At 42.1% G+C, this 27,712-nt stretch overlaps 1 protein-coding gene across 1 annotated transcript; it reads right to left on the bottom strand.

Annotated features, from left to right (window-relative positions):
* Positions 1-1,264: 1,264 nt before the first annotated feature.
* LDOC1 (LDOC1 regulator of NFKB signaling) lies at positions 1,265-3,647 on the bottom strand. The gene is made up of 2 exons (XM_058534845.1): positions 2,538-3,647; positions 1,265-2,434 (listed from the first exon to the last, which is right to left on the bottom strand). Exon 1 carries the CDS (start codon positions 3,512-3,514, stop codon positions 3,080-3,082), a length of 435 nt encoding a protein of 144 aa, XP_058390828.1. The 5' UTR covers positions 3,515-3,647; the 3' UTR covers positions 1,265-2,434; positions 2,538-3,079.
* Positions 3,648-27,712: the final 24,065 nt, after the last annotated feature.

The raw sequence follows: 27,712 nt of genomic DNA, 5'->3' as shown, positions 1-27,712 counted from the left end.
AGTCCAACATGCCCAAGACGAGAATTCAAGAGTCTGAAGTTCATACTGCTATTTCAGCATTTACACCTTCTTTTAATTGTTTCCATCTAAGTGGTGCTTTTAGCTTTAGACACGCTTATCTACTTCTTCATTCTCTTTTGCTTTGCCTTATGCCACTTTCGTGAATTCCTTCCAGGGTGGTAGAGCCCTTGCGAACATCTATGCTTTTATTGTAGAATCTGCCCCCAAGGTAGCCACATTCTCACAGTGTCCTTCTCTGCAGCTCACAGCGTAACCTGCTCTTCCATGATACATGAAGGACCACACACACACACTCACACTCAGAGCAAGCTCATGCACATGCACGCAAGTCCAGCACATGTATATTTCAGTTCCCAGAAGCTCCTTGGTCTAGCTTTCATGGATGCTACGCAGATGCTGCCTTGGCATGGCATTCTCACTGACCAGAGATCCCTCCCTTCCCCATAGAGCATGTGCTCACTTGGTTTGGTGGTGGGGAACAGATCTCGTCTACTCATGTCTTCAACTTCCACCCTAGAAAGGTCACTCCCAGATCTACTCACAGTCTAGATTCTCTTTCTGGACCTTACCTATACCTAGATATCATCCCAGTTCTGACTCAAGGCACCATAAAAGCAACAAACTGGAATCACTATGAGGGCAAGAACCACCTTTCATTCAACACCATGTCTCTACCTCCTCTCAGTTTACCTGGACCACCAATAATTTTGAATGGCTGATTTTTCATCTCACCAGGTCCTTTATCTAGCTTTCAGCTCTTCCTCACCACATTCCCACATCCATCTCGTTTGGGCCTCAACCTCCTTTGCTAAGTAATATCCACCCCTGTCCCTACTCTCCAGAAACAACTTTCCCAGACCTGAGAAATGACTCCTGCCCCGGACTTTGCCTATTACCAAGTAAACTGGCTTTCTATCTGAGTTCACGTCAGATCCCAAAGAGTAAATGAGGTCTTGTCATGCTCTCATTTCCACTCTCCCTCAGCCTGCTCTGCTCCTCTTCACCCCTGACATTTTCCTACTAAAGCTAAGCTCATAGCAAGAGACCTGCCTCCCAAGCAAGACTTCAGTTCCCAGGGCTGGGAGTAATAGCCCATGTCTACTGAGTGCTCACCATATAGCAGAGACAGTTCTAAATACCTTATGGACGTGATCTGTGAGGTGACCAGTATGATGACTAGTATCTCATTTAATCCACAGTGAGGTTTACCAGTACAAATAAAAGAATACCCAGCCTCAAAAGGTCTTAAACAATAAAGAAATTTATTGTCTAAATTAGAGGTCGTAAGGTAGGGCTGCCTCCAGGCATGGTACAATGAGGACATTAGCAGATATAGATGAGAATGAAAACTCTGAACTCCTCAAATCCTCCTGAACGTGCCTGGCTGGCAGAGGGAGCCCCCACAAATCCCCCAACCAAGCTTCTCTGATTTAACATTTCAATGACTTAACCTGGAGTAATGGCCTCACAGAGGTATGCGCATTATTCTCAGCACCCACCCCACTCTCTCAATGCCTCTGAGCCCTCTTGGGCCACAGAGATCTCAGCATAGCCCAGATAGCAGTACAAGGTCTAGTTCAGGAGATAGCCAGGCATAGTGCCAACTTCCATAGGCAGGAACCTGGGGCATATGTATGGGTGCGGATTCTAAGGGTGTCTTCCCAAGGAGGATGAAATGTTAAGATTCTATTTATTACCGGTGCACTTACCAAGGAACCAGGATTTAATTTTAGCTCGAGCCTGAAAGGGGCATTAAAACAATGTGCTACGTTGTTAACTGCAGCCTGAACTTAAAAGTACTCCACAGGCAATAAGAATTAAGGCACAGAACCTCCCTGGCAGTGTTAAGGAAGGAACCCAAAGGCTCAGGAAGATAGGAATATTGTATGTGTCCAGATTTATGCCTGTTGTCCCAGTCTAATTATTAATAGTGTCACTTTCACTCTCAAAAGTGTCCCAGTTTGGGATGGTGTGCCACCTGCTCAGTCACCCCTTACCCATGTCACCCAGGAGGCTCCAGAGAACACTCCCTTCGCCAGGGCTTTAAGAAATGCCTTGGTGAGGGGAGCACCAGAATCCCAATAAAGTCCTGTGGTAGATGTCCTCTGTAGCCTAGAGATGACAGTGGGGAATACTGGCATTGAACTAACTTCCCTGATCTCAGTGGGAACAATGGGAGTCAGAGTGAGAGAGGTAGTGGCCAATGATGGCATTTAACCATTAAAAGACACTCCTTTCTTTTTTGAGTAGTGCTTGATATTTATTGAAAAGAACAAGTGCTTTTTCCAGGTAGTATTGAGGAGCTGGGCCGAGTGCCTGTTCTTGTTTGTTTTTAGTATTTTTGTCCAAATGCACACATCTGTGGGACTGCTGCAATTTTGGAAAAAAAATAACAGCTGTGCAAAACGGGTGCCTAGGAGAAAAGAAATGTCAACAATTTGGCTGCCAGGCACACTAGGCCCCTGCAGCAATTTGGTGGGGCAAGGGAGGACTCTGGGAGCAGGTAGGGAACTAACCAGGCTGCAAGACTGGCCCTTTAAAGGTTGGTGAGCTGTACAAATCATTGTCCGAGGAGGTGTAGCCAACTCAGGCATCTTCTAGGTTGACTCTTATCTCCAAAGGTGGTGGTCTGTCACTGGAATGTGATGGACGACGGTGAAGTGGCAGCTTTAAGTCTCTGGGCAGATGTAGGCCTGGCAGTTTGGCAGGGCTGTGCGCAGTCTGACCAGTTTGTAACAGGGTCCTGCCCTAAAGCTGGGGCTCAGGACACAGTCCAAATTAGCAGCGGAGGGTCCTGGGGCTGGCCAGACTGGGTGGCGGCGCGCTTCAGAGCGAGGCCCCAGCTCCAGCAGCAGGTAACTGGAGCACTCACTATTCCTGGAACAAAGACAAGCACTACGAGGGAGGCGGGGGATGAGGAAGAGAATGGGAGGGCAGGGGTAGGAAAGGGGATAGGAGGGCGAGGGGGAGCGCGGCGGCTCCGGACAGGGCAGGAGGGCGCGCGGGGGAGGGGAGCGGCGTGCAGGGCCCTCCCACCTAGGCCCGAGGGTCTCGGGGCCTAGTAATCATCATCTTCGTCGTCGTCTTCTTCATCGTCATCCCAGCCAAAACACTGTTTCATCTCATCGAGGAAGGCCCGGTAATCACCTAGGATGGGGCTATCCATCTCAATGTACGGCACCACCCACTCCTCGGCTTCCCCGGTGAGCAGGCTGATTAGGAATGCCACCTTCATGGCGTCGTTGCAGAATCGGTTCTCGTTGACAAGCATGTAAGACGCCGTCTGCACGATAAACTCAGGGAGCCGGGAGCTCTCGCCGTTAAACGTTTCAGGGAAGGGCACCGGGCAACTCGGCGGACGTACCTGGCGCAGCAGGGTGGCCCTCTCGCACACCAGCAGCCGCAGCTGTTCCATGAGCTGGCTGTTCTCGATGCTCAGGGCGCGGTGCCGCATCAGGAGCGCGTGCAGCAGCAGCACCAGCTCGTCCACCATGGCGAACGGCTTGGAAGGGCAAGGCTGAGCTCGGCTCGGTTCGGCTCGGCTAAGGTGCGCACAGAGGCCTCGCAGGAAGTGCGTGTCCGCGGAGGAGCGCGGTGGCCAGGGACGGAGGGCAGTGCGCGCAGGAGACCCGGCGGCTGCGCAAGCTCCGCCCACAAAGCCGCACGGTCGGCCGGCGCGCCGCCGCGGCCCGGGGGAGGTGAGGGGGCGTGGCCAGGGAAGCTGCCGGCGCGGCGTGGGGGCGTAGCCAGGGTGGGGCAGGCGGGGCCGCGGAGACGTGACCGGGGGGGCGGGGCCAGGGAAGCGGCGGGCAGGGTCTCGGGGCGGGTCATGGTTCTCAAGGCCCGCGGATAAAGGCAAGGGACCCCGACCGAGCCCTGGATGTGGGTGCGGCGTTCGTTAGCCTGGACCGCGGGCGCGCTAAGACCTGTGTCAGAGCGGGCCAACCTGCGTAAGTTTAAAGGATTAACCACCGTTCAACCCAGCCGACTCACACAATACAGTGTTCCTTGCCGGGTCTGTGGCCAGTACATTTCATTTACGTGAAGTTTTGTTAACACATTTCCTTGCTTATTTAAATCTCGTTCACCCAGAGAGCTGTTAAGCACTGCTGGCCGCACCGCGGGAGTCACACATCCTTTCAGAGTTATGAAAGACCGTCAGAGGTCCTGTCTTTCATGAGAAAACAATATTTAAACAGGAATTTGACTTTAGTTGGGAAATAATATTGTATACCTCTATCCTTTTTTAGAAATGTGTCTAAATAACGAAATATAAATAGTTCTTTAAAATCATCCGATAACTATTTGCAGGCATCCTGCCTATCTTTGATTCTCTATTTCATGTCCTAGTATTAGTGTCCCTTGGCCACTGGGTATTATTCTTTGCTTAACAATGAAGACTTGTGTTTTTAAATGGTTTTGTGTTTCTACTTCCTGATTATTCAAATAGTTGTTGACAACTGAGTTGGATCCAGGACCCTAGAGCCAACATAATCTGTTGGCTCTGCTTTTAAAATATGTCCCCAATTCAATCACTTCTTGTCACTTCTACCACTACCTCCCTGATCCCAGCCTTCCTTTCTCACCCAGACTGCTGCAACTAATCACTTAACTTTCACTCTTCCCTTCCCGCAGTGTGTGTGTGTGTGTGTGTGTGTGTGTGTGTGTATATATATTCTCCACAGAGTAGGCATAGTAATCCTTTAGAACAAAAGTTAGATCTCTTCACTGCCTTGCTCAAAATCCTCCAACAGTTTTCCTCTCTTGCTCAAAATAAAAAGCAAAATCTTGGTTATGGCATATAAGGCCCTGCCTCATCTCCTAGGCCTCTTCCTGTTCCCTGCTCTGTTCCAATCACATTGTCCTTGTGGGAGATCAAGATTTGGCCATCCTGAAATATATCTCTTTACCTTGATTGTTTTCTCTGAGGGACATTTGACCTCCCCACTAACTGCCTAAAGAATTTGACATAGTGGCTCCTTCCTGGAACAGATCTATCATGATGGCTGTAAAGATAATGTAGGATAGAGGTTACAATAGAAAAGGCACCAACAAGCCCATCTTATCAGAAGTTCTGTCTCTCTGGCCACATTCTCTGGATGGCCCTGCTAGGAGTTGCCAGACAATCATTTACATTTATAAGGGAAATCTCCATTTGTAAGGGTATCTCCCTCTCTGTTTTGGGAAGAGGGGGGATGACCTCATTTCTAGAGGCTTATCAATGTGGAAGGTGAGGCCTTAAATCTGCATAATAACCTTACTCTTGTTTACTGTGCTTTAGTGGTAATCTCCTGTAACTGACTCCCCCCACCCCCACATCCTCCTTTGTCGTTGGCTGAACATGGTATTTAAGACGAGAATTTCTGCTATTGTGTTGAGAAACGCAGTGTCCCTGCTTTCTCCCATGTATACATGTTATTAAACTTGGTATTATTTTCTCCTGCTAACCTGTCTTGTTAATTATTTGGCCAGCCATAAGAACCTTAACGAAAAGGGCAGAGGGGGATTCTCCCTCTTCCCCCACATCCTCCTTGCTGATTCTCATACATTTCAAGTAGCTCTGGCCTCAGGAACTTTGCACTTTCTACCCTTTCTGTCTTACAAAGCTCCCTCCCCAGTTAGCTGCCTAACTCCTTCTCGCACTGTTTTCAGAGAGGACTTTCCTGACCACCTCATCTATCAGAGCACCCGGTTATCTGCCAGTAGTCTCTAACCCCTTACCCTGCTTCATTTCTCTACATAGCATGTATCATGCTGGGAGCCATCATATATAGCACTGTGTTTGTCAGTCTGCCTCCACTTGAGAATGTAAGTCAATGTGGACAGAGACTTTACTTTGTTAGCTGCTCTATCCCTGATGTCTAGAAAAGTGTCTGGCCCAGAGTAGAAGCACCATAAATGTTTGGTTTATGAAAGAATCTCAGAGTGCAGATGTTCAAATAAAAATTAGAAATGGTAGCTGCATAAAGTGTCCAAAAATATTCTTCAAATTGTCCAATATGTTCTATCTCTGATCATGAATCAGTCTCCATTGTGAAACGATGAGTGATGTAACAAAAATGGCAAAATAAATTTTTTTTAAAACCCTATTCTGGGCTGGCCCCATGGCTTAGCGGTTAAGTGCACATGCTCCGCTACTGGCGGCCCGGTTCAGATCCCGGGCGCGCACCGACGCACCGCTTCTCCGGCCATGCCGAGGCCACGTGCCACATACAGCAACTAGAAGGATGTGCAACTATGACATACAACTATCTACTGGGGCTTTGGGGGAAAAAAGGAGGAGGATTGGCAATAGATGTTAGCTCAGAACCGGTCTTCCTCAGCAAAAAGAGGAGGATTAGAATGGATGTTAGCTCAGGGCTGGTCTTCCTCACACACACACAAAAAAAACCCTATTCAGTCCTTTTACAATAGAATTGAATGGGCACCCATGGAAGTGAGAGGCTGAGAGAGAGGAGGGAAACAGGGCCAAGACCAAGTAAGGAGAGGAGGAGGGATCACACTGCTCAGAGGGTGTGCAGGGAAAAGAGCAGGTAGGGGGGAATATGAGCCCGTGGACTTTCCAGTGATATGAGCTTCCCCCATTAGATGAGAAGCCCCTTGAGGCCACGCAGGGACACTCTCTCGTTCATCCTTTCATCTTCAGCATCAGAAAGTGTTTATAGGTGTTCCATAAATGTTCAGTGGATGGAATGACGGTACAGGAAATGTCAGAGGTAGGTTTCTGGCCATCCTGCCCATTCAAAGCTCAGGGTGGAGGGTAGACCTGCCTGGCACAGCGGTCAGTGTCCAGCTCCACTTTCCATGTCTAGACCCTAATACAGGAAGAGATGCCCAGGGTTCTACTCCCAGGAGCACACATCCTGTGGCAGGCACTGGATTTGGTGATTGACATGGGCTGCCTCATTGACCCTCCCACAGAACATGCATGAGGATGAGCACTCTAGGAGCCTGAGACCCAGGAGTTAAAGACTTGCCTAAACCCAGGAGAGCAATACTACAATATGTTGGTGGTGCAGTACCACAGTCTCAGCTTCTCTGATGGCACATGCACTTCCACTGAACAACTATTATGCACTGGACTTCCGTGAATCAGGAAGATCTAGTGGGGACCCAGAGATGGTTAGGCCCATGGTGCCCTAGTCCTCTTCCTACAATCCCATGACAGGGGGAGTCAGGGAGGAAACCATAGGAAGCAACCGCTAGCATCACCTCTCAGGGGGTTCTGAGTTCCTAAAAAACAAGAAATGCCCTGGCCAGAACTGTGTACAGAGCTGAGCAGTGACTTTGGGAGGCACTTCCAAACTTGGAGGGAGGGAGGAGAGACAGAGGGACGAGAGACTCACGGGGAAGCAGTTGGGAAGAGGTGAGTAGTATGACTAAAGTATATACAGTGGTCCCCCCTTATCCGCAGATTCGCTTTCCGCGGTTTCAGTTACCCACAGTCAACCGCCATCTGGAAGCAGATGATCTTCCTTCTGCTGTATTGCCTAACACTACGTTACAATGCCTACGACATTCACCTCACCTCATCTCATCAGGTAAGCATTTTATCATCTCACATCATCACAAGAGGAAGAAGGGTGAGTACAGTACAATAAGATATTTTGAGAGAGAGAGAAACCACATTCACATGATTTTTATTACAGTATATTATTATAATTGCTCTATTTTATTATTAGTTATTGTTGTTAATCTCTTACTGTGCCTTATAAATTCAACTTTATCGTAGGTATGTATGTATAGGAAAAAACATAGTATATGTAAGGTTCAGTACAATCCACAGTTTCAGGCATCTACTGGGGGTCCTGGAAAGTATCCCCCATGGATAAGGGGAGACTACTGTAGAACTGTACTGTCCACATTAGCCAGCTTCCCGGTGCCCATGAGGCTCTCCCACCAATGTCAATGCCTGCCAGCGCTTCCTTCACCCTTGCTTCTCCATTCACCCTGCTTAGGGCTGCACGTCATCTTCCTTACTTTCCCTTACACCCGTGTAAGACGCTGCGGGCAGAGGCAGATGGCTCTGCATGACTTATCTCAGGCTCAGAAACTTCATCAGGACAGCTTTGGCACAGAATGTCCCAAGGGTGGTTTGAACCCCACTATTTGGCAAGAGCATGGGCCCAAAGCCAATGGAGTGATACCTGATGCTTATTGCTTCCACCATCTTCCATGCTTCAAACCCTGACCTGGTATACACCTAGCAGTCAGACTGTAAAATTCCTCTGAAATAAACATGAAAACGTCGGCCCCTTGATTCTTCAGTCTCCAGAGGAATGTGTACAAATTGGGTAAACCAATCTGGCACTTGAATATGCAGCCAGGAACAGAAATCAGCTTTGGAGGGGATATTTGTGGGAAGGTCAAATGGATACCACTAAGATCCAGGCCTCTGCCCGTAGACCCCCTCCCACTCTTTCTCCTTAACTAGGTGCACCTGAGGCTTTTTTTTTTTTTTTTTTTTTACAGTAACCACATCTAGAGAGCTGTGGAGACCTCTGGCCTAGAGAGAGGATTGAGCAAGTACAGCATTCTCCCTTCTGTCTTCACCCTCTCCAGCATACCAAAGTGCCCTGAAACATGTTTATTTAAGTACTAACTTAACATATTCTTATGGTTAAAAGAAATTAATACTGGTGTGTTAAAAAATAAAGGAGCTAATCCCAGTACCTCTCCTTCTTTCTAGAAAATCTCACTTAACAGGATTGTTGAAAATCTAAAATTCAGTTTATCTCCTTCTATATATATATATATATATATATATATATATATATAAAATATTTATAGAATCCTAATACACATAGTTCTGCTAACAAATATATGTCAAACTCCTCTGTGTCAGGAGACACAGAGATAGGATGCACAGAGCTATCTTTCTCTTTAATGAATGCATAGTACTCCACCTGAGTTTCTCAGGTACACTCTTGCCTTAGAACTAAAGAGACCCACCTCTTTCAGTTTCTCAGTTGATGCAGAAGGATGGCACCAAATACACTCACAGTCCCAAAGATGTAGGACTGGAAAATCAGATTTATATAACTGAATTATGGTTTCTATGAATTAATGTCCTATTATTAAGTAATTTGTATTCTTCATGTATATGTTTTTATATTGCTGTAATATAGAATTTATTGCCTGCAGTGTATCACACTAGATTTTTGTTCTCATTTTTTCTCATTCCTGGTTATTTTAATATAATTAGTCACCTTGAACATACAAGAGCTTATACAGTTGGTCTGTTTCGGGCATTTTCATACATTTTAGAAAGTATCTAGCATCATGGTAAATCTGTTGTTATAGATAGTAAGAGTGTGCCCTGTCCTAAATTGTGTTTGCTTGTTTTGTTTTAAATGTAGAGTAGACCTCTCTTTCCAATTGGCTAGTTACTTTGATCTAGACTAAATTTTTCATGAGGCAGAATGGGTGTGGTGAATTGAAGATAACCACAAATTCTTTGCCACTTAACCTATCAAGCAGTAGAAACAATTTCCTCTGCCCCTTTAATCTGGGCTGGCCCTGTGACTTTATTTGACAAATAAAATGTGATGGAAGTAACTTATCAATTATGAGGCAAGGCCTTAAGATTCTGAAGACCTGAAGACCTGAAGATTCTGCCTTTGCCACTTGGAATGCTCCCTACTGGGAGTCAGCCACCATATAAAGGTCTAACTACCCTGAGACCACCATGCTGTGAGGAAGCTTGAGCTAACCACACAGAGAAAGAGTGCATGTGAAGGAACAGCAAGGCAGCAAACAAACATGAGAATGAACCTCCCTTGGACTTTCCAGCCCAGCAGAGCTCCCGCCTGAATGCAGCTGAGTGAATGACTTCAGCTGACTACGTAGAGAGCCAAAAAACCATCCAGCTAAGCCCTACATGAATTCCAAATCAATAGAATCATGGGCAAATAAAATGGCAGTTGCTTGAAGCCACAAAGTTTTGGGATAGCTTGTTTCATGGCAGTAGAGAATTGAAACATGGAGAAACTTAGGATCTGCTGCAGATAAAAGCATGAGCCCCATATCAAAAGAAGAGATATGGTGTTACAAATCTACAGTCCTGTTCTGTTTCCTTAGATTCTGTATTGTCTATTTGGTATCCATTAATTACAGGGCCAAACTAATGGCCTAAGTTGTTTCCATCTGCCCTGCCATCCAGAGCCTTTACTCTGAAATCATCTCCTTTATCTAACTTGCACACACCAATATTTCCCCTGCCATAAATCAACCCAGGGCCAGGTACTAGACAACTAGGGGCAGCCCCTATACCCCAAAGCCTGCTGAAATTATTTAAACTAGCTAATCCTGAACTGTTTACCCTGACTTGCCTTTCCTGCAGAAACTCCAGTAAAGGCTCTGGCCTGTGTGTTCTCCTCACTCCTTTCTGCCTCCTGGCTAAAACCTTGTGCTTCCCCCTGTGGCCCTGCAGGGCACAACATGCCTTCTCCTCTCAGGAAATATAAGTAATAAAAATCTTCTTTCAATGCATCGCTCTCTCCAAATCACTCAGTCACCTCCATAACTTAAAATCCTGCAGGCACAATTGAGATAAGCCTAAAGTAATCCCGTCATGTTAGGAACACTAAGGAGTGTGCATGTGCACATCTGTGTCATTGTGTGAGTGTCTTTATCCAAGTGGACATACACATATTGCTGCTCTCTGCCACCAACGATGCTACTTGTAATGAGAACTGGCAGTGTCACAGTATGACAAAGATAGAATCAAAACTGACCATGTTTTCTCCAAGGAATATATATGCCCAATATGTAAAAGAAGTGAAGCACATTTCAGGGAAGCATTAGGGAAAAAGAAGAATTTTTGAAATTGGGTTCAGATCCTCATGCTCTTCCTTATTAACTATGTGACTTAAGCCAGTCACTTAATTCTTCTGAGCCTCAATCTCCTTTTCAATAAATGTGTATAACAATAGGACCAAATTATAAAGCTGCAGTGAGATCAAATGATAAAATAGAAAAGTATTTGGCAAACTACAAAGTGCTATACACAGATTGCATATTATTTTTCACTGGAGAATTGTGATTTACTAGTCTCGCAGTGACTATATTACCTGCATTTTAAATTTAATGTGTAGTTAGTTCACCTTTTTTATTTTATCCTAGTAGATATAAATTTAGCTCTGAAGTTTAAATAAAAAAATGTTTACTCTTGAATAAGAAGTAGTTGGAAGAATAAAATAAGATTTCATCTCAGTCTTGCTTTGTGTCAGTTCAAAACATGCTGTCCTCGTAATGATGAAACATAAGCAATTTTGTTTTGTTTGTGTTTTTGTTTTTTTAGAGAGAAACAGTGCCCATTATAACATTCTGAAGGCTGATTTGTAATATTTTCTATTTTCTCTATCAATCTCTGGAGAATCCATGCTACATCTGAGATGTGGATATGTGATGCTCTCTCAGAGTGAATTGAACTTCCAGAAACCTTCTTTCATCACTGTGCCACCATAGTGGTTCTTCTGGGAGAGGCCAGTAGCCTGAAGAGCATCTAAGAGATAGGAAACAGGATTTCTCTCAGCCCTAGAAGCCCTCAGCTGAGTCTCAGCATCCTCTCCTCTCAGGTACCCTAGGCTTTCCTGCAAGCCTTCTTCAGGTCCCTTGGCTCCTCCTGTCCACTCAGTGACTATTTCTCTCAACACAGAAAATGGAGTCTTTGAGTAAAAGTCCTCCCTAGGTAAGAGGAGGTGTGTGCTATATAAGAGTAACCCCAGCATCTTTCTCAAATATCATACTGTTTCCTGCAAGTACACCAGTCTTCGTGCAAAATGAGAATGGAATCACAGAAGTTCACAGGAATACCATAGAAGTGTCACTGTGTTTTTCTCAGTGCATCGTATCAGAAGGTACACCACGTCCTTTTGTTCCATCACTGGGGGACGGAGTCAGTTGTTCATTCTAAGGGTTGCAATGTTGTTAAATAAGAGAAAGACCCTAAAGTGTCCTGCTAATGACAGCAGATTACAGAATACATACGAGAAAGTGAAGGTCCAGAGGAGATAAGTAACTTGCACAAGGCAAACATAAGACATTACCTTTAAAGTTAGCATGGAACTGTAGAAAGAAGATTGGACTATAGGTGAGAATACCTGGTCCAGGTTCTACTTCTGACATGTTCTGTCATGGACAAGCGCTTGAGCATTTCTGAAACCCAATTTCTTTATTTGTAAAAAGTGAATAAAAATGCCCCCTCACAGAGTTGGTGTGAGTCTCAAATGAGAAAATGAATATAAAAGTTTTCAAGTGTAAAATGCTTTTCACATGTTAATTCTTTTTTTTTGGTGAGGAAGATCAGCCCTGAGCTAACATCTGCCAATCCTCTTTTTTTGCTGAGGAAGACTGGCCCTGGGCTAACATCCATGCCCATCTTCCTACTTTATATGGGACGCCACCACAGCATGGCTTGACAAGCGGTGCATTGGTGCACGCCCGGCATCTGAACCGGCGAACCCCAGGCCGCCTCAGCGGAGCATGTGCACCCAACCGCTTGGCGCCACCGGGCCAGCCCCCACATCTTAATTCTTAATATCTGTTCTTTTAAAACTTGTTTTGAAATAATTTCAAATGTACAAATAACTTGTAAGATTTTTACAGATTCCTACGTATTTTCCCCCAGGTTGAACCAATTATTAGCATTTTACCATATTTGGCTTATCTCTCTCTCACAGTCAGTATTTGTGTGTGTATATGTGTGTATGTGTCTTTGTGTTATCTTTTTTTATACACCATTTAGAGTTGCAAACATGAAGGCTCATTTCCACTTATTATTTCAGAGTAGATTTGCTATAAACAAGTACACTGTCCTACAAAACCACAGTCAAACTGTCGAAATCAAGGAGATTAACATTGATATAAGGCTACTATTTAATGCACTGATCCCATGAAGATTTTCTTCAGTTGTCCCCCAAATGAAATTTTTAAGCCAGGGATCCAATCCAAGGTCATGTGTCACATTTAGTTGTCCTGTCTCTTCAGTCTTCTTCAGTCTGGAGCAGTTCTTCAGTCTTTCCTTGACATGCCATTGACAGTTTTGAAGAGTACAAGCTTTCTAGTAACTTTGTAAAATGTCCCTCAGTTCCCAGTGTTTCTCCATTATTAGATTCATGTTATCATTTTTCGCAGGAATACCGTAGAAGTGTCACTGTGTTTTTCTCAGTGCATCGTATCAGAAGGTACATGATGTCCTTTTGTTCCATCACTAGTGATGATAACTTTTATCAGTTGGTTGAGACCATTTCTCCCAGGTTTCCCCACTCCAAATTTAAGATAATTATTTTGTACTTATTAAGAAATATTTAATATTAGCATTCTGCTCTAAAGGAGAATTTTCCATCCTCTTTTGTTCATATATTTATTTTTATCAGTATGGATCCTGGATTCCTATTTTGTTCAATGGGTTATAATCTGTTACTATCTTTATTCAGGTTGATGATGCTCAGTTGGAACCCTTTTAGGCTGGCTCCTGTGTCCTTTCGACATGCTTACCTTATTCTTTGAGCATTTTCTTTCTAGAACAATAAGATATGCCAGGCTCATCTTGTACTTTTCTTGCCCCAGCTTTGAAATCAACCATTTCTCCAAGGAACCTTCATTACTTTTAATGGAGAATGGTTTTCAGAAATAAAGATGTCCGAGTTAGGAATGTGAATTGCTATTGGTATTATAGATTTTTCACATCTAGAGCAACTATATAGCCATATGGGAAAAAAGATGAACCTCAAACCTTATTTCATTCCATATATAAATGCTAATTTGAGATAGATCACAGACCTAAAGTAAAAGCTAAAACTATGAAGCTTCTATCCATAAAAGAAAAACATTATAAATGGGACTTCATAAAAATGAAAAATATATTGCTCACCAAAAGATGCTGTTAAGAAAACGAAGAGACAAGCCACTGAATGTATATACACACCGAAGACTAATATATAGACTAGTTAAATGTATTTTAGAATGTATAAATAGAAAATATGTGTCAAGAATACATAAATACATTTAAAAATTCCTAAAAATCAACAATAAAAAGACAAGTGACCCTTAGAAGACAATTTGGCAGTTTCTTACAAAACTAAAAAATACTTTTACCATACTATCCAGCAATTACATTGCTTGGTATTTACTGAAATGAGTTGAAAATTTATTTCCAAACAAAAACCTGCACATGGATGTTTATAGGAGCTTTATTCATAATTGCCGAAACTTGGAAGCAATCAAGATGTCTTTCAATAGGTAAGTGGATAAATAAACTGTGGTACATCCAGACAATGGAATGTTATTCAGTGATAAAAAGAAATGAGCTATCAAACCATGAAAAGACGTGGTGCAACTTCAAATGCATATTACTAAGTGATAGAAGTTAATCTGAAAAGACTACATGCTATGTGATTTCAACTATATGACATTTTGAAAAAGGCAAGACTATGGAGACAATAAAAAGATCAGTGTCTGCCAGGGGCGAGGTGGGGAGTAAGAATGAATAGGTGGAGCACAGAGGATTTTTAGGTAGTGAAACTATTCTGTATGATAATACAGTGATAGATACATGTCACTATAAATTTCTCAATACTCGTAGAATGTACAACACAAAGAGTGAATGCTAAGGTAAACTATAGAATTTAATTAATAATAATGTCTTGCTATTGGCTCATCAATTGTAACAAATATACCACACTAATGCAAGCAGTTAGTAGTAGGAGGAACTTGTGGGTGAGGGTGTGGGGGAATATGGGACTCTATACTTTCTGCTCAATATTTCTGTAAACCTAAAACAACTCTAAAAAACAAAGTTTATTAAAAACTAAAGGCAAACAACTCAATTTTTTTTTTTTTTTTTTTTTTTTTTTTTACATTTTTATTGATATTTTAATGGTTTCTAACATTGTGAGATTTTGGGTTGTACATTTTTGTTTGTCCTTCACCCCATATATGACTCCCTTCACCCCTTGTGCCCACCCCCCACCCCCCACCCCCACTTCCCGGGTAACCACAGTCCAGTTTTCTCTGTCCATGTGTTTGTTTATATTCCACATATGAGTGAGATCATACAGTGTTTGTCTTTCTCTTTCTGGCTTATTTCACTTAACATAATATGCTCCAGGCCCATCCATGTTGTTGCAAATGGGACGATTTTGTCTTTTTTTATGGCTGAGTAGTATTCCATTGTATATATATACCACATTTTCTTAATCCAATCGTCAGTCGAGGGACACTTAGGTTGCTTCCACTTCTTGGCTATGGTGAATAATGCTGCAATGAACATAGGGGTGCATAAGCCTCTTTGGATTGTTGATTTCAGGTGCGTTGGATAGATTCCCAGTAGTGGGATGGCTGGATCATAGGGCATCTCTATTTTTAATTCTTTGAGGAATCTCCATACCGTTTTCCATAGAGGCTGCACCAATTTGCATTCCCACCAGCTGTGTATGAGGGTTCCTGTTTCTCCACATCCTCTCCAACATTTGTTGTTTTTTGTCTTGGTGATTATAGCCATTCTAACGGGCGTGAGGTGGTATCTTAGTGTCGTTTTGATTTGCATTTCCCTGATGATTAGTGATGTTGAGCATCTTTTCATGTGCCTATTGGCCATCTGTATATCTTCCTTGGAGAAGTGTCTGTTCATTTCCTCTGCCCATTTTTTGATCGGGTTGTTTGTTTTTTTGTTGTTCAATTGTGTGAGTTCTTTATATATTATGGAGATCAACCCCTTGTCAGATGTATGTTTTGCAAATATTCTCTCCCAGCTGGTTGGTTGTTTGTTCATCTTGATTCTGATTTCATTTGTCTTATAAAAGCTCTTTAGTCTGATAAAGTCCCACTTGTTTATTTTTTCTTTAGTTTCCCTAGTCTGGGTAGGCATGTCATCCGAAAAGATTCCTTTAAACCCAATGTCAAATAGTGTGTTGCCTATATTTTCTTCTATGAGTTTTATAGTTTCAGGTCTCACCTTCAGGTCTTTGATCCATTTTGAGTTAATTTTTGTGTATGGCGATAGCACATGGTCCACTTTCATTCTTTTGCATGTGGATGTCCAGTTTTCCCAACACCATTTATTGAAGAGACTTTCCTTTCTCCATTGCATGTCCTTAGCACCTTTGTCGAAAATTAGCTGTCCGTATATGTGTGGTTTTATTTCTGGGCTTTCAATTCTGTTCCATTGATCTGTGTGTCTGTTTTTGTACCAGTACCATGCTGTTTTGATTACTATTGCTTTGTAGTATGTTTTGAAGTCAGGAATTGTGATGCCTCCTGCTTTGTTCTTTTTCTTTAGGATTTCTTTAGCTATTCGGGGTCTTTTGTTGCCCCATATAAATTTTAGTATTCTTTTTTCTATTTCTGTGAAGAATGTCATTGGGATTCTGATTGGGATTGCATTGAATCTGTAGATTGCTTTAGGTAATATAGACATTTTAACTATGTTTATTCTTCCAATCCACGTGCATGGGATATCTTTCCATTTCTTTATGTCATCGTTGATTTCCCTCAATAATGTCTTGTAGTTCTCATTGTATAGGTCCTTCACCTCCTTGGTAAGATTTATTCCTAGGTATTTTATTCTTTTTGATGCAATTGTAAATGGTATTATCTTTTTGAGCTCTCTTTCTGTTAGTTCATTATTAGCATATAGAAATGCAACTGATTTTTGTAGATTGATTTTGTACCCTGCAACTTTGCTGTAGTTGTTGATTGTTTCTAACAGTTTTCCAACAGATTCTTTAGGGTTTTCTATATATACAATCATGTCATCTGCAAATAGTGAGAGTTTCACTTCTTCGTTACCTATTTGGATTCCTTTTATTCCTTTTTCTTGCCTAATTGCTCTGGCCAAAACCTCCAGTACTATGTTGAACAGGAGTGGTGAGAGTGGGCAGCCCTGCTTCGTTCCTGTTCTCAGAGGAATGGCTTTCAGTCTTTCCCCGTTGAGTATGATGTTAGCTGTGGGTTTGTCATATATGGCCTTTATTATGTTGAGGTACTTTCCTTCTATTCCCAATTTATTGAGAGTTTTTATCATAAATGGATGTTGTATCTTGTCAAATGCCTTCTCTGCGTCTATTGAGATGATCATGTGGTTTTTATTCTTTGTTTTGTTGATGTGATGTATCACGTTGATTGATTTGCGGATGTTGAACCATCCCTGCGTCTCTGGTATAAATCCCACTTGATCATGGTGTATGATCTTTTTAATATATTGTTGTATTCGGTTTCCCAATATTTTGTTGAGGATTTTTGCATCAATGTTCATCAGCGATATTGGCCTGTAATTTTCTTTCTTTGTATTGTCTTTGTCTGGTTTCGGTATCAGGGTGATGTTGGCCTCGTAGAATGATTCAGGAAGTGTTCCATCTTCCTCTATTTTTTGGAATAGTTTGAGGAGGATGGGTATTAAATCTTCTTTGAATGTTTGGTAAAATTCACTGGAGAAGCCATCTGGTCCTGGACTTTTATTTTTTGGGAGGTTTTTGATTACTATTTCAATCTCTTTACTTGTGATTGGTCTATTCAGATTCTCCACTTCTTCTTGGTTCAATTTTGGGAGGTTGTATAAGTCCAAGAATTTATCCATTTCTTCTAGATTGTCCGATTTGTTGGCATATAATTTCTCATAGTATTCTCTTATAATCCTCTGTATTTCCATGGTATCCGTTGTAATTTCTCCTCTTTCATTTCTAATTTTATTTACTTGAGCCTTTTCTCTTTTTTTCTTAGTTAGCCTGGCTAAGGGTTTGTCTATTTTGTTTATCTTCTCGAAGAACCAACTCTTTGTTTCATTAATCCTTTCTACTGTTTTTTTGGTCTCAATATCATTTATTTCTGCTCTGATTTTTATTATTTCTCTCCTTCTGCTGGCTTTGGGCTTTGTTTGTTCTTCTTTTTCTAGTTCTGTTAGGTGTAATTTAAGGTTGCCTATTAGGGCTTTTTCTTGTTTGTTAAGGTGGGCTTGTATCGCTATGAGTTTCCCTCTCAGGACCGCTTTTGCTGCATCCCATATGGTTTGATATGGCATGTTATCATTTTCGTTTGTTTCCAGATAGTTTTTGATTTCTCCTTTAATTTCATCAATGATCCATTGGTTGTTCAGTAGCATGTTGTTTAATCTCCACATTTTTGTCACTTTCCCAGCTTTTTTTTCCTGGTTCATTTCCAGTTTCATAGCCTTATGGTCTGAAAAGATGCTTGTTATGATTTCAATCCTCTTAAATTTATTGAGGCTTGCTTTGTTTCCCAACATATGGTCTATCCTAGAGAATGTTCCATGCGCGCTTGAGAAGAATGTGTAGTCAGCTGTTTTTGGGTGGAGTGCTCTGTATATGTCTACTAGGTCCATCTCGTCCAGTTTTTCATTTAAGTCTAATATTTCTTTATTAACTTTTTGTCTGGATGATCTATCCATTGCTGTAAGTGGGGTGTTAAGATCCCCTACTATTATTGTGTTGTTGTTGATTTCTCCTTTTAGGTTTGTTAATAGTTGTTTTATGTACATTGGTGCTCCTATGTTGGGTGCATATATATTTATAAGTGATATGTCTTCTTGATGGAGTGTCCCTTTTATCATTATATATTTCCCTTCTTTGTCTTTCTTAACCTGTTTTATCTTGAAGTCTACTTTGTCTGATATGAGTATGGCAACACCTGCTTTCTTTTGTTTGCCATTAGCTTGGAGTATTGTCTTCCATCCTTTCACTCTGAGCCTGTGCTTGTCTTTAGTGCTAAGATGTGTTTCCTGAAGGCAGCATATTGTTGGGTCTTGCTTTTTAATCCATCCTGCCACTCTGTATCTTTTGATTGGAGAGTTCAATCCATTTACATTTAGGGTAATTATTGAAATATGAGGGTTGAATGTTGCTGTTTTGTCACTTATTTTCTGGTTCTTTTGCATTTCCTTTGTTTCTTGTCCCATTTGTTTTGGACTGCCAATTCAGTTTGGTTGTTCTGTCTTATGATTCTTCTAGTTTTCTCTTTGTTTATCATATGTGGTTTTAATTTGATTATTTGTTTAGTGGTTACCTTGAGGTTTGGGCAAAAAATCTTCTGTATGAGATAGTCCATTATCTGATAGCCTCCTATTTCCTTATACTAAGTCAATTCAGTCACTTTCCTCTTCCCCTTCTAAGTTGCTCTTGTTATACCTTATTCTATCTTGTGTTGTGGCTGTGTGTTTACAGTGATGAGGTTAAATTTATTTTTGGTGAATTTCTTCCTTTGATCTTTGAGTTTAGTATTTAAGTGGTTGCTAACCTATTCCGGTAAAGATCTACTATTTCTCTGATTTTGTCTGCCTACTTTTCTCCTTACTCCAAGCTTTGTGTTCCCTTTCTCTTCTTGTTTTCGGGCCTGAGGGCCTTCTTGAGTATTTCTTGTAGTGGCGGTCTCGTGGCCATGAACTCCCTTAGCTTTTGTTTATCTGGGAGAGTTACTATTTCTCCATCATATTTGAAGGATATTTTTGCTGGATAGAGTATTCTTGGCTGAAAGTTTTTGTGTTTTAGTATTTTGAATATATCATTCCAGTCTCTTCTAGCCTGAAAAGTTTCTGTTGAGAAATCCGCTGAGAGCCTGATGGGAGTTCCTTTGTACGTTATTTTTTGTTTTTGTCTAGCTGCCCTTAATATTGTTTCTTTGTCGTTGACCCTGGCTAGCCTTACCACTAGGTGTCGTGGTGAAGGCCTTTGTCTGTTAATATATATAGGAGTCCTGTTGGCTTCGCTTACTGGTATTTCCTGCTCCTTCCCCAGATTTGGGAAATTTTCAGCTATTATTTCCTTGAATAGGCTCTCTGTTCCTCTTTCCCTCTCCTCTCCCTCAGGAATACCTATAATTCTTATGTTACATTTTCTAGTAGAGTCCGATATTTCTCAGAGTCTTTCTTCATTTCTTTTTAGTCTTAGTTCTCTCTCTTCTTCCATCTGGAGTATATCTGTATTCCTATCCTCTAAAGTACTAATTCTTTCCTCCATATTGTCAGCTCTGTTCTTTAAAGATTCCAGATTCTCCTTTATCTCCTCCATTGTGTTCTTCATCTCCATCAGCCCTGATAGGTTTTTCTTTATGATTTCAATCTCTTTTGTGAAGAAACTCCTAATCTCATTGAATTGTTTGTCTGTGTTGTCTCGTATTTCGTTGAGTGTTTTTATGATAGCTATTTTGAAATCTCTGTCATTTAGTTTATGGATTTCTGTGTCTTCGGGGTTGATTTCTGGTTGCTTGTCATTTTGTTTCTGGTCTGGTGATTTCATATATTTTTGCATTGTGGTTCCTGTGTTGGTTTTGGTTTTCCTCATCCTGGAAGTCTCTGGTTGCACTTTCCACCTGCCGCCACTGTGTGGTGGTGAAGGGCTGTGTAGTCTAAGCCCCCTGCGCTCTGCCCCAGTTTTTCTGCTGCGATCCGCAGTTTTGTTTTGTTTTGTTTTGTTTCTTTTCCCCACTGCGATCCACGGGTCCAGTCCAATTTATTCAGGTCTGCCTCGGACCGCTAGATCTGGTCGAGCTGCAGACTCCGGGTTGTGGGGAGGGGGGAGCTCTCTCTTTTGCCCTCTGGGTCCCTGACGTGGGAGGCTTCTCGTTTGCCCCTCTTTATCCGCTCTCTGGGTTGCTCAGATGTTGATGGTAGCCCTGTGGCTCCTCTGAGCCCTCTGTGCGGGAGTTTCCCACTGGTTGAGAGCGCCCGAAGAGCTGCAGTTTCCCGCCGAGGGCCGCCCCTCCCCCCTCTCTGGGAGCCGCGCGGACCGGATCGCTGATCTGATGGGGAGGGAGCGGAGTTCTCCTTACCTCTCCCCACTTCCTCCGGGGGCCCAGCACGTTCCGCTCTCAGATGTGCGGCAGTGTGGATCCCTCCGCTCCAGCTTTTGACTGTCTGGGATTCCGTTGTTTGTCTGTGGCTGTTACTTTTGTTGTATTTTGTGGGGGAAGAATTCACGGGAAAGCTCACTCCGCCATGATGCTGACCAAACAACTCAATTTTTTTGATGGGCAAGTCTTGAATAAACTAATTCACAAAAGAAAACATAGGGGGGCTGGCCTGGTGGTGCAGCAAAGTGCGTGCACTCCACTTCGGTGGCCTGGGGTTCGCAGGGTCGGATCTCGGGCGTGCAACGATACCACATTGTGGTGGTGTCCCATATAGAGTAGAGGAAGATGGGCATGGATGTTAGCCCAGGACCAATCTTCCTCAGCAAAAAAAAAAAAAAAAAGGAGTATTGGCACCAGATGTTAGCTCAGGGCTGATCTTCCTCACAAAAAAAACAACAACACAGGAATGGCCAATAGGTATATGAAAAGGTGCTTAACATCATTAGTATAAGGGAAATACAATAAGATCCTATTTTATACTTATTAGAATGGCTAAAATTTTTAAAAAACTGATATTCCAAATGACGTTCAGATTGTGAAATGACTGGAATTCTCGTACACTATTGGTAGGAATGTAAAATTGTACAGCCACTCTAGAGAACTGTTTGGTTATTCCTTATACAGTTAAACATATATATACACTATGACTAGAGATTCTGTTCCTAGAATAAAAACATATGTTCACAAAAGATTTCTACTATAGAGCTCATAAACCTTTGGAAACAATTCAAATGTCTATCAACAGAAGAATGGATAAAACAAATTGTGGCACATCCTTATAATCAATACCACTCAGCAAACTACTAATATACATGACACAAAGATGAATCTGAAAAGTATTATGGTGAGTGAAAAAAGCCAGCCATACCTGTGTGGTTGAATTTATATGGAATTCCAAAACAGGGACAACTACTCCATGGTGATAGAAATCCGAACAAAAGTTGCCTGGGGCTTGATGTGCAAGGGAGACTGACTGCAAAGAAACACAAGGGAAATTTTGAGGGTAACAAAAGAGTTCTATATATTAACTGTGGTGGTGGTTACATAGTACAATTGTTAAGACTCATCCAATTGAACAGCTAAGATCTATGCTTCCTAGTTTATGTAAAAATACCTAATTTTTTAAAGACTGTGGAGTATTACCTTCAAAGACCTTAACAAAAGAAAAACTGATGCAAAAATTCTAAACATAACAAATTTGACATTCAAGTATAAAGACACAAAATGTTTTTAGCACTTGGGAAAAACTAATGGAACATATTTCTCATGAGTCATTTTTGAAGATACTGCTAAAGTTCAAATTTTAGCTATATCTCTTGCAGGGTCCATTCAGGTAAACAGAAGACACTCTCTTTTTGTACAATTTGTATGTGCACAAATTTCAGTTACCATAACTTGTGGGTTGAATTGTGCCCCCACCCCAATTCATATGTTGAAGTCCTAACCCCCAGTACCTCAGAATGTGACCTTATTTGGAGGTAGGAAATTTACAGAGATAATTAAGTTAAAAAGAGCTCATTAGGGTGAGCATTAATCCAATATGACAGGTGTCCTTATAAGAAGAGGAAATTTGGTTATAGACACATACAGAGGGAAGATGATATGAAGACACAGGGAAGAGGCAGCCATCTACAAGCCAAGGAGAGACTTGGAACAGATCCTTCTCTCATGGCTCTCGGAAGATACCAACTCTGCTGATACCTTGATCTTGGTCTTCCAGCCTCCAGAACTGTGAAAAAATAAATTTCTGTTATTTAAGCTATAAGTCTATGGTACTTTGTTATGACAGCCCTAGCCCATACTACTGTTTAGTTAATTAACACCACTACCCAAAAATATGGTTCAAATGTCAGTTACCACAGTATATCAATTGAATAATTGCATAAAGCACAGATTTTCTTGCTAACTCTTCAGTTCACATATGTAAATAACAAATATGTATCCAGATAAATGACCAATCACATCACTTCTTACAGTCTGTCAGTGATTGGTCACTATATATCTGATATTCACTTCAAACACAGACAGCAAATTGTGCTGTGTTGCCTACTTTCCTCCCAGTGATAAAGCCATGTGAAATTTTATAAAAATGGAGAATAGAAAGATGGAATTGACCAACAAGTGAAAATGTAGCAAAGAAACAAAAAAAATAACACCAAACATGAAATGAGAAAGTGGTTGTAATGGAAAGATAAAAATGTCACAGTAGAAGTGACAAGGGTAAAAATCTTCACATTAAAGAAACTCAGAGAAATTTTACAATATTGAAAATGCAAGGATAAAGTGTCGGGAGATGACCTATACTTCTGAAGGAGCATGATAATTTGCCAAGTTATAGAAAAGATGCTTCTTGCATATCATAAGTTGTATTATTTATATGCCAGGAAGCTGTTGTGGTTTTCAAGAATTTCAAGGATGCTCCCAATCTCTATCTCTGTCTGCCACTACAAAGCAGATGTCTCTCAAGAGCTTACTAGGCAGCTCCTGTGAATCTCACATCTGCCAATGCATCTGGCTGCAACTGCCAGCAGCAGAGTGTAATACACTGATCTGTTCCACCTTCTAAGTCTCATACAAGTGCTTTTCATTTGCAAACTTTAATCCAGAACCATTTAGCAAGGGGGATTCTGGGAAACTGTTCTCTGGCTTCTCTTCTGTGATACAAAAAAACCCTTAAAATAGTTTGATGGTTGTGGTAGGCATAACCATAATGGCCATCCAAAGATGTCTAATCCCTGGAACCTGTAAATATGTTACTTTACGTGTGAAAGAAACTTCACAAATAAAATTAAGGTTACCTTAAAATAGGGAGATTATCTGGGATTATCTACCTGAGCCCAGTGTAATCAGATGAGCCCTTATTAAAAGTGGAAGAGGGAGGCAGAAGAGTAAGTCAGAGAGATGCAGGAGAGATTCAAAGAGTGAGAGGGACTCCAAACTACCATTGCTGGCTTTGAAGATGGAGGAAGGGAGCCAGGAGCCAAGGTATGCAGGTAACCTCTACAATCTGTGAGCCAACAAGGAAACAGAAACCTCAGTCCTACAATTGCAACAACATGGATGTACAAGGAAACAGTTCTCACTGAGAGCCTCCAGAAAGGAATGCAGCTCTGCTGACTCATTGATTTTTGCCTAATGAGAAACTTGTCAGACTTTGGACATACAGAACTATAGGATAATCAATTTGTGTTGTTCAAGCCACTGAGTTTGTGGTAATTTGTTATAGCAGCAATGGAAAACTAATACAGTGATCATGCTGCTTTCATAACAGGCATCCAGAAAAACTAATGAGATGAGTGAAAAATCTGGCAAAAAGAATAACAGTAAGTATTGAATCCACTGAAATCTAGGACTAAAAGTGAAACAAATGTGGAGACTATAATTACTGATAAAAAATATAAATTCCATAAACCCTAATAACGTAGAAATGAAGTAGTTAAGGAAGAGAAAGACTAAAATAAAATGGCTAGTGTTCTTTATAGTAGTGTGTTCATCTTTCATAACTGAGGTCAAATCATATCATTCTAATTTGATAAAGTAATATGTGTATCCAGATATTTTAAAAGATAATGATAAACACTTAGAGAAATAAGATAATTAACTAAAATTTTAGTAGTAGAGGGGGGAAGAGAAAGATAGAGAAAGTGGAAATACACTAATTCCACCAATGTTCATTATTGGCAATGGCTACTATTTAAAATAACAAAGGATTAAGTATGTTGTTTATAATTAAAGGAAAACTATTGGATTAAAAATGTAATCCTGATTTTATTTGACATCAAGATGGCGGCATAGGCGGCCTCTGAACTCACCTCCTTCCACGGACACAGCCAATTTACAACTACTCTTGGAAAAATTACCCCTGAGAGAGAACAGAAAACTGGATAGGAGGAACCTCTGCAACAAACGACAATCCTAAGTGAGGTGGAAGAGGCAGAAATTCCCTTCTGGAGAGAAAAAAAGCACCACCTACACAAGCCGCAGTGCTGCACAGCTGCCCGGGAGCAGCCCAAAGGTACGCAGCCCTCCCTGGAGGAGTGGGGCCCTGAGCCAGGGAGCGTGCCTGTTATAAGCATTTTGTGGACCCAGCACAACCTAGCCGAGTGGCATAATATCTGACTTTTCTGGCTAACAACATTGTGGAATACCTGCAGAAAAGCTGGTTCACAAAGAAATTAAAGCTGGCTCTTAAAGGGCCCATGCACAAATTCACCCATCTCAGAAAGCAACCTAAAATCACCAGAAAGGTGCACAGTCTATTGGTGAAAAGAGACTCACCTGATAGGCTCTGAGTGCATCTCCACGAGAGGTGATATCTTTCCAGGGACTGGACGTTGGCAGCGGCCATTGTTGTGGCCTGGTGTGGGTGTGCTGACACAGATGCTGGCAGACACCATTGGAGTTCTCCCTGCGGGCTGCTACCCAGGGTCTGCCCCACCCACTAGAGCACCTATTTACTCCAGCTCAGCCAGGGCAGGCAGCCCACCCTAGGGACTGGCCCCACCCAACAACAAGCCCTCAGGCAACTTGTGGGCCTGCATAGATTGATGGCAGGATTCTCTGCAGCCTGGCAACTGGGTCCACCTCTGTGGGGCAGGAAGTGCATAAAGAGTGGGTGGAGAGTGTGTGGCATTGGTGGACTGTGTGGGGCTCCTGCCTTGGAGAGACTGGGTCCACTTCAGGAGGTCAGAGCATGCACGTGGGGCAGGACTGTGTTGACTGTGTGTATGGACATGTGGACAGCAGGGCTTGTCAGCTGCAAAAGACTAGTGCTTCTCAAAGACCCCCATGGGGATTGGCCATACCTTCCAAAGCCTGAAAAACTTCGGTGCTCCAGTGCCTGAGGCCAGCCCCACCCAGCTGCAATCCTCAGAGAGCTGACAAGAGCCTTATAGGCCCAAGGATTACAGCAATTGTAAGCCCCTGAGCCTAACAACTAGCCACATTGGGGGCCTACTCACTTAATAGAAAAACTGCAAGAGGAATGTGCTATTCGACCTTGCAGCCAACTGTGCTGGGGCTCCCCACACACGATAAAGAGACTGAAGTGCCCACAACAACTACACTCAGCTGAGCATTACAACCAGCTGGACAGGGGGACAGCTCAGACTCCATGGGCACCTACGGGAGGAGCAACCCCACCACAACAGAAGGACACACGTAGCCCACACAGGGGTCATTCCTGGAAGATTTGGAACTGGTGACGAGAGGGAAGCACACTGCCAGGCCTGATAAGGCATCACTTATATGAGGTCACCTCCCCAAGATCAGGAGACGTAGCTGACCTACGTAATACTTAGACACAAGCACAGGGAAAGAGGCAAAATAAGGAGGCAAGAGAATACATGCCAAGTAAGGGAACAGGACAAAAACCCAGAAGAGGAACTAAATGAAACAGAAATGAGCAACCTACCTGACAGAGAGTTCAAACAAAGAGTGTTAAGGATGCTCACATATCTTGGGAGAAGAATGGATGAACTCGGTGAGAAAGTCAACAAAGAAATGGAAGATATAAAAAAGAACCAATCAGAAATGAAGAATACAATACTGGAAATGAAAAATTCACTAGAGAGACTCAAAAACAGAGTAGAGGATACAGAAGAATGGATCAGCAAGTTGGATGAAAGAGTAGAAGAAATCAGCCAAGCTGAACAGATAAAAGAACAAAGAATTAAAAAGAGTGAGGACAGTCTAAGGGACATCTGGGACAACATCAAGTGCACTAACATCCATGTTATAGGTATCCCAGAAGGAGAAGAGAGAGACAAAGGGGCAGAGAATCTATTTGAAGAAATAATAGCTGAAAACTTCCCTAACCTAAGGAAGGAAACAGACATCCAGGTACGGGAAGCACAGAGAGCACCAAACAAGATAAACCCAAAGAAGCCCACACCAAGACACATCATAATTAAAATGTTCAGAATTAGAGATAAAGAGAGAATCCTAAAAGCTGCAGGATAAAAACAAGTTACATACAAAGGAAACCCCATAAGGCTATCAGCTGACTTCTCAGCAGAAACCTTACAAGGTAGAAGAGAGAGGCATGATATATTTAAAATGCTAAAAGGAAAAAACCTACAGCCAAGAATACTCTACCTGGCAAGGTTATCATTCAAAATGGAAGGAGAGATGAAAAGTTTCTCAGGCAAGCAAAAATTAAAGGAGTTTGTCACCAAAAAACCAGTTCTACAAGAAATGCTGAAGGGACTATATAAGGGGGAAAGAGAAGACCACAAATAGGAAAAATTATCTATTTCCATGATAAGAGAGTAGCGGACAAAATGCATAAAAAAGAGTTTAGATGTGATATCCAAAACATAAAATGTGGGTGGGGGAGTTAAAGAGTAGAGCTTTCAGGGCCGGCCATGTGGCTTAGCGGTTAAGTGCATGTGCTCCGCTACTGGCGGTCCGGGTTCGGATCCCGGGCACGCACTGATGCACCACTTCTCCGGCCATGCTGAGGCCGCATCCCACATACAGTGAGTAGAAGGATGTGCAACTATGACACACAACTATCTACTGGGGCTTTGGGGAAAAAAAAAAAAAGGAGGAGGATTGGCAATGGATGTTAGCTCAGAGCCCGTCTTCCTCAGCAAAAACAAAACAAAAAAAAGGGTAGAGCTTTCAGATAGAGGTCAAACTAAAGAGACCACCAACTTAATATAGATTCCTATATACATAGGTTACTGTATATGAACCACATGGTCATCACAAACCAGAAACCTGTAATAAATACACAAAAAACTAAGAGAAAGGAGCCTAAAAATAACAGTAAAGAAAGCCATCAAATCATAAAGGAAGAGAGCAAGAGAAGAAGAAAGGAACAGAG

Source organism: Diceros bicornis, chromosome X (assembly GCF_020826845.1).
Source record: "Diceros bicornis minor isolate mBicDic1 chromosome X, mDicBic1.mat.cur, whole genome shotgun sequence".
Lineage (NCBI taxonomy): Eukaryota > Metazoa > Chordata > Mammalia > Perissodactyla > Rhinocerotidae > Diceros > Diceros bicornis.
The sequence above is the reverse complement of the archived record's forward strand: the minus strand, read 5'-3'. Positions and strand labels throughout refer to the sequence as shown.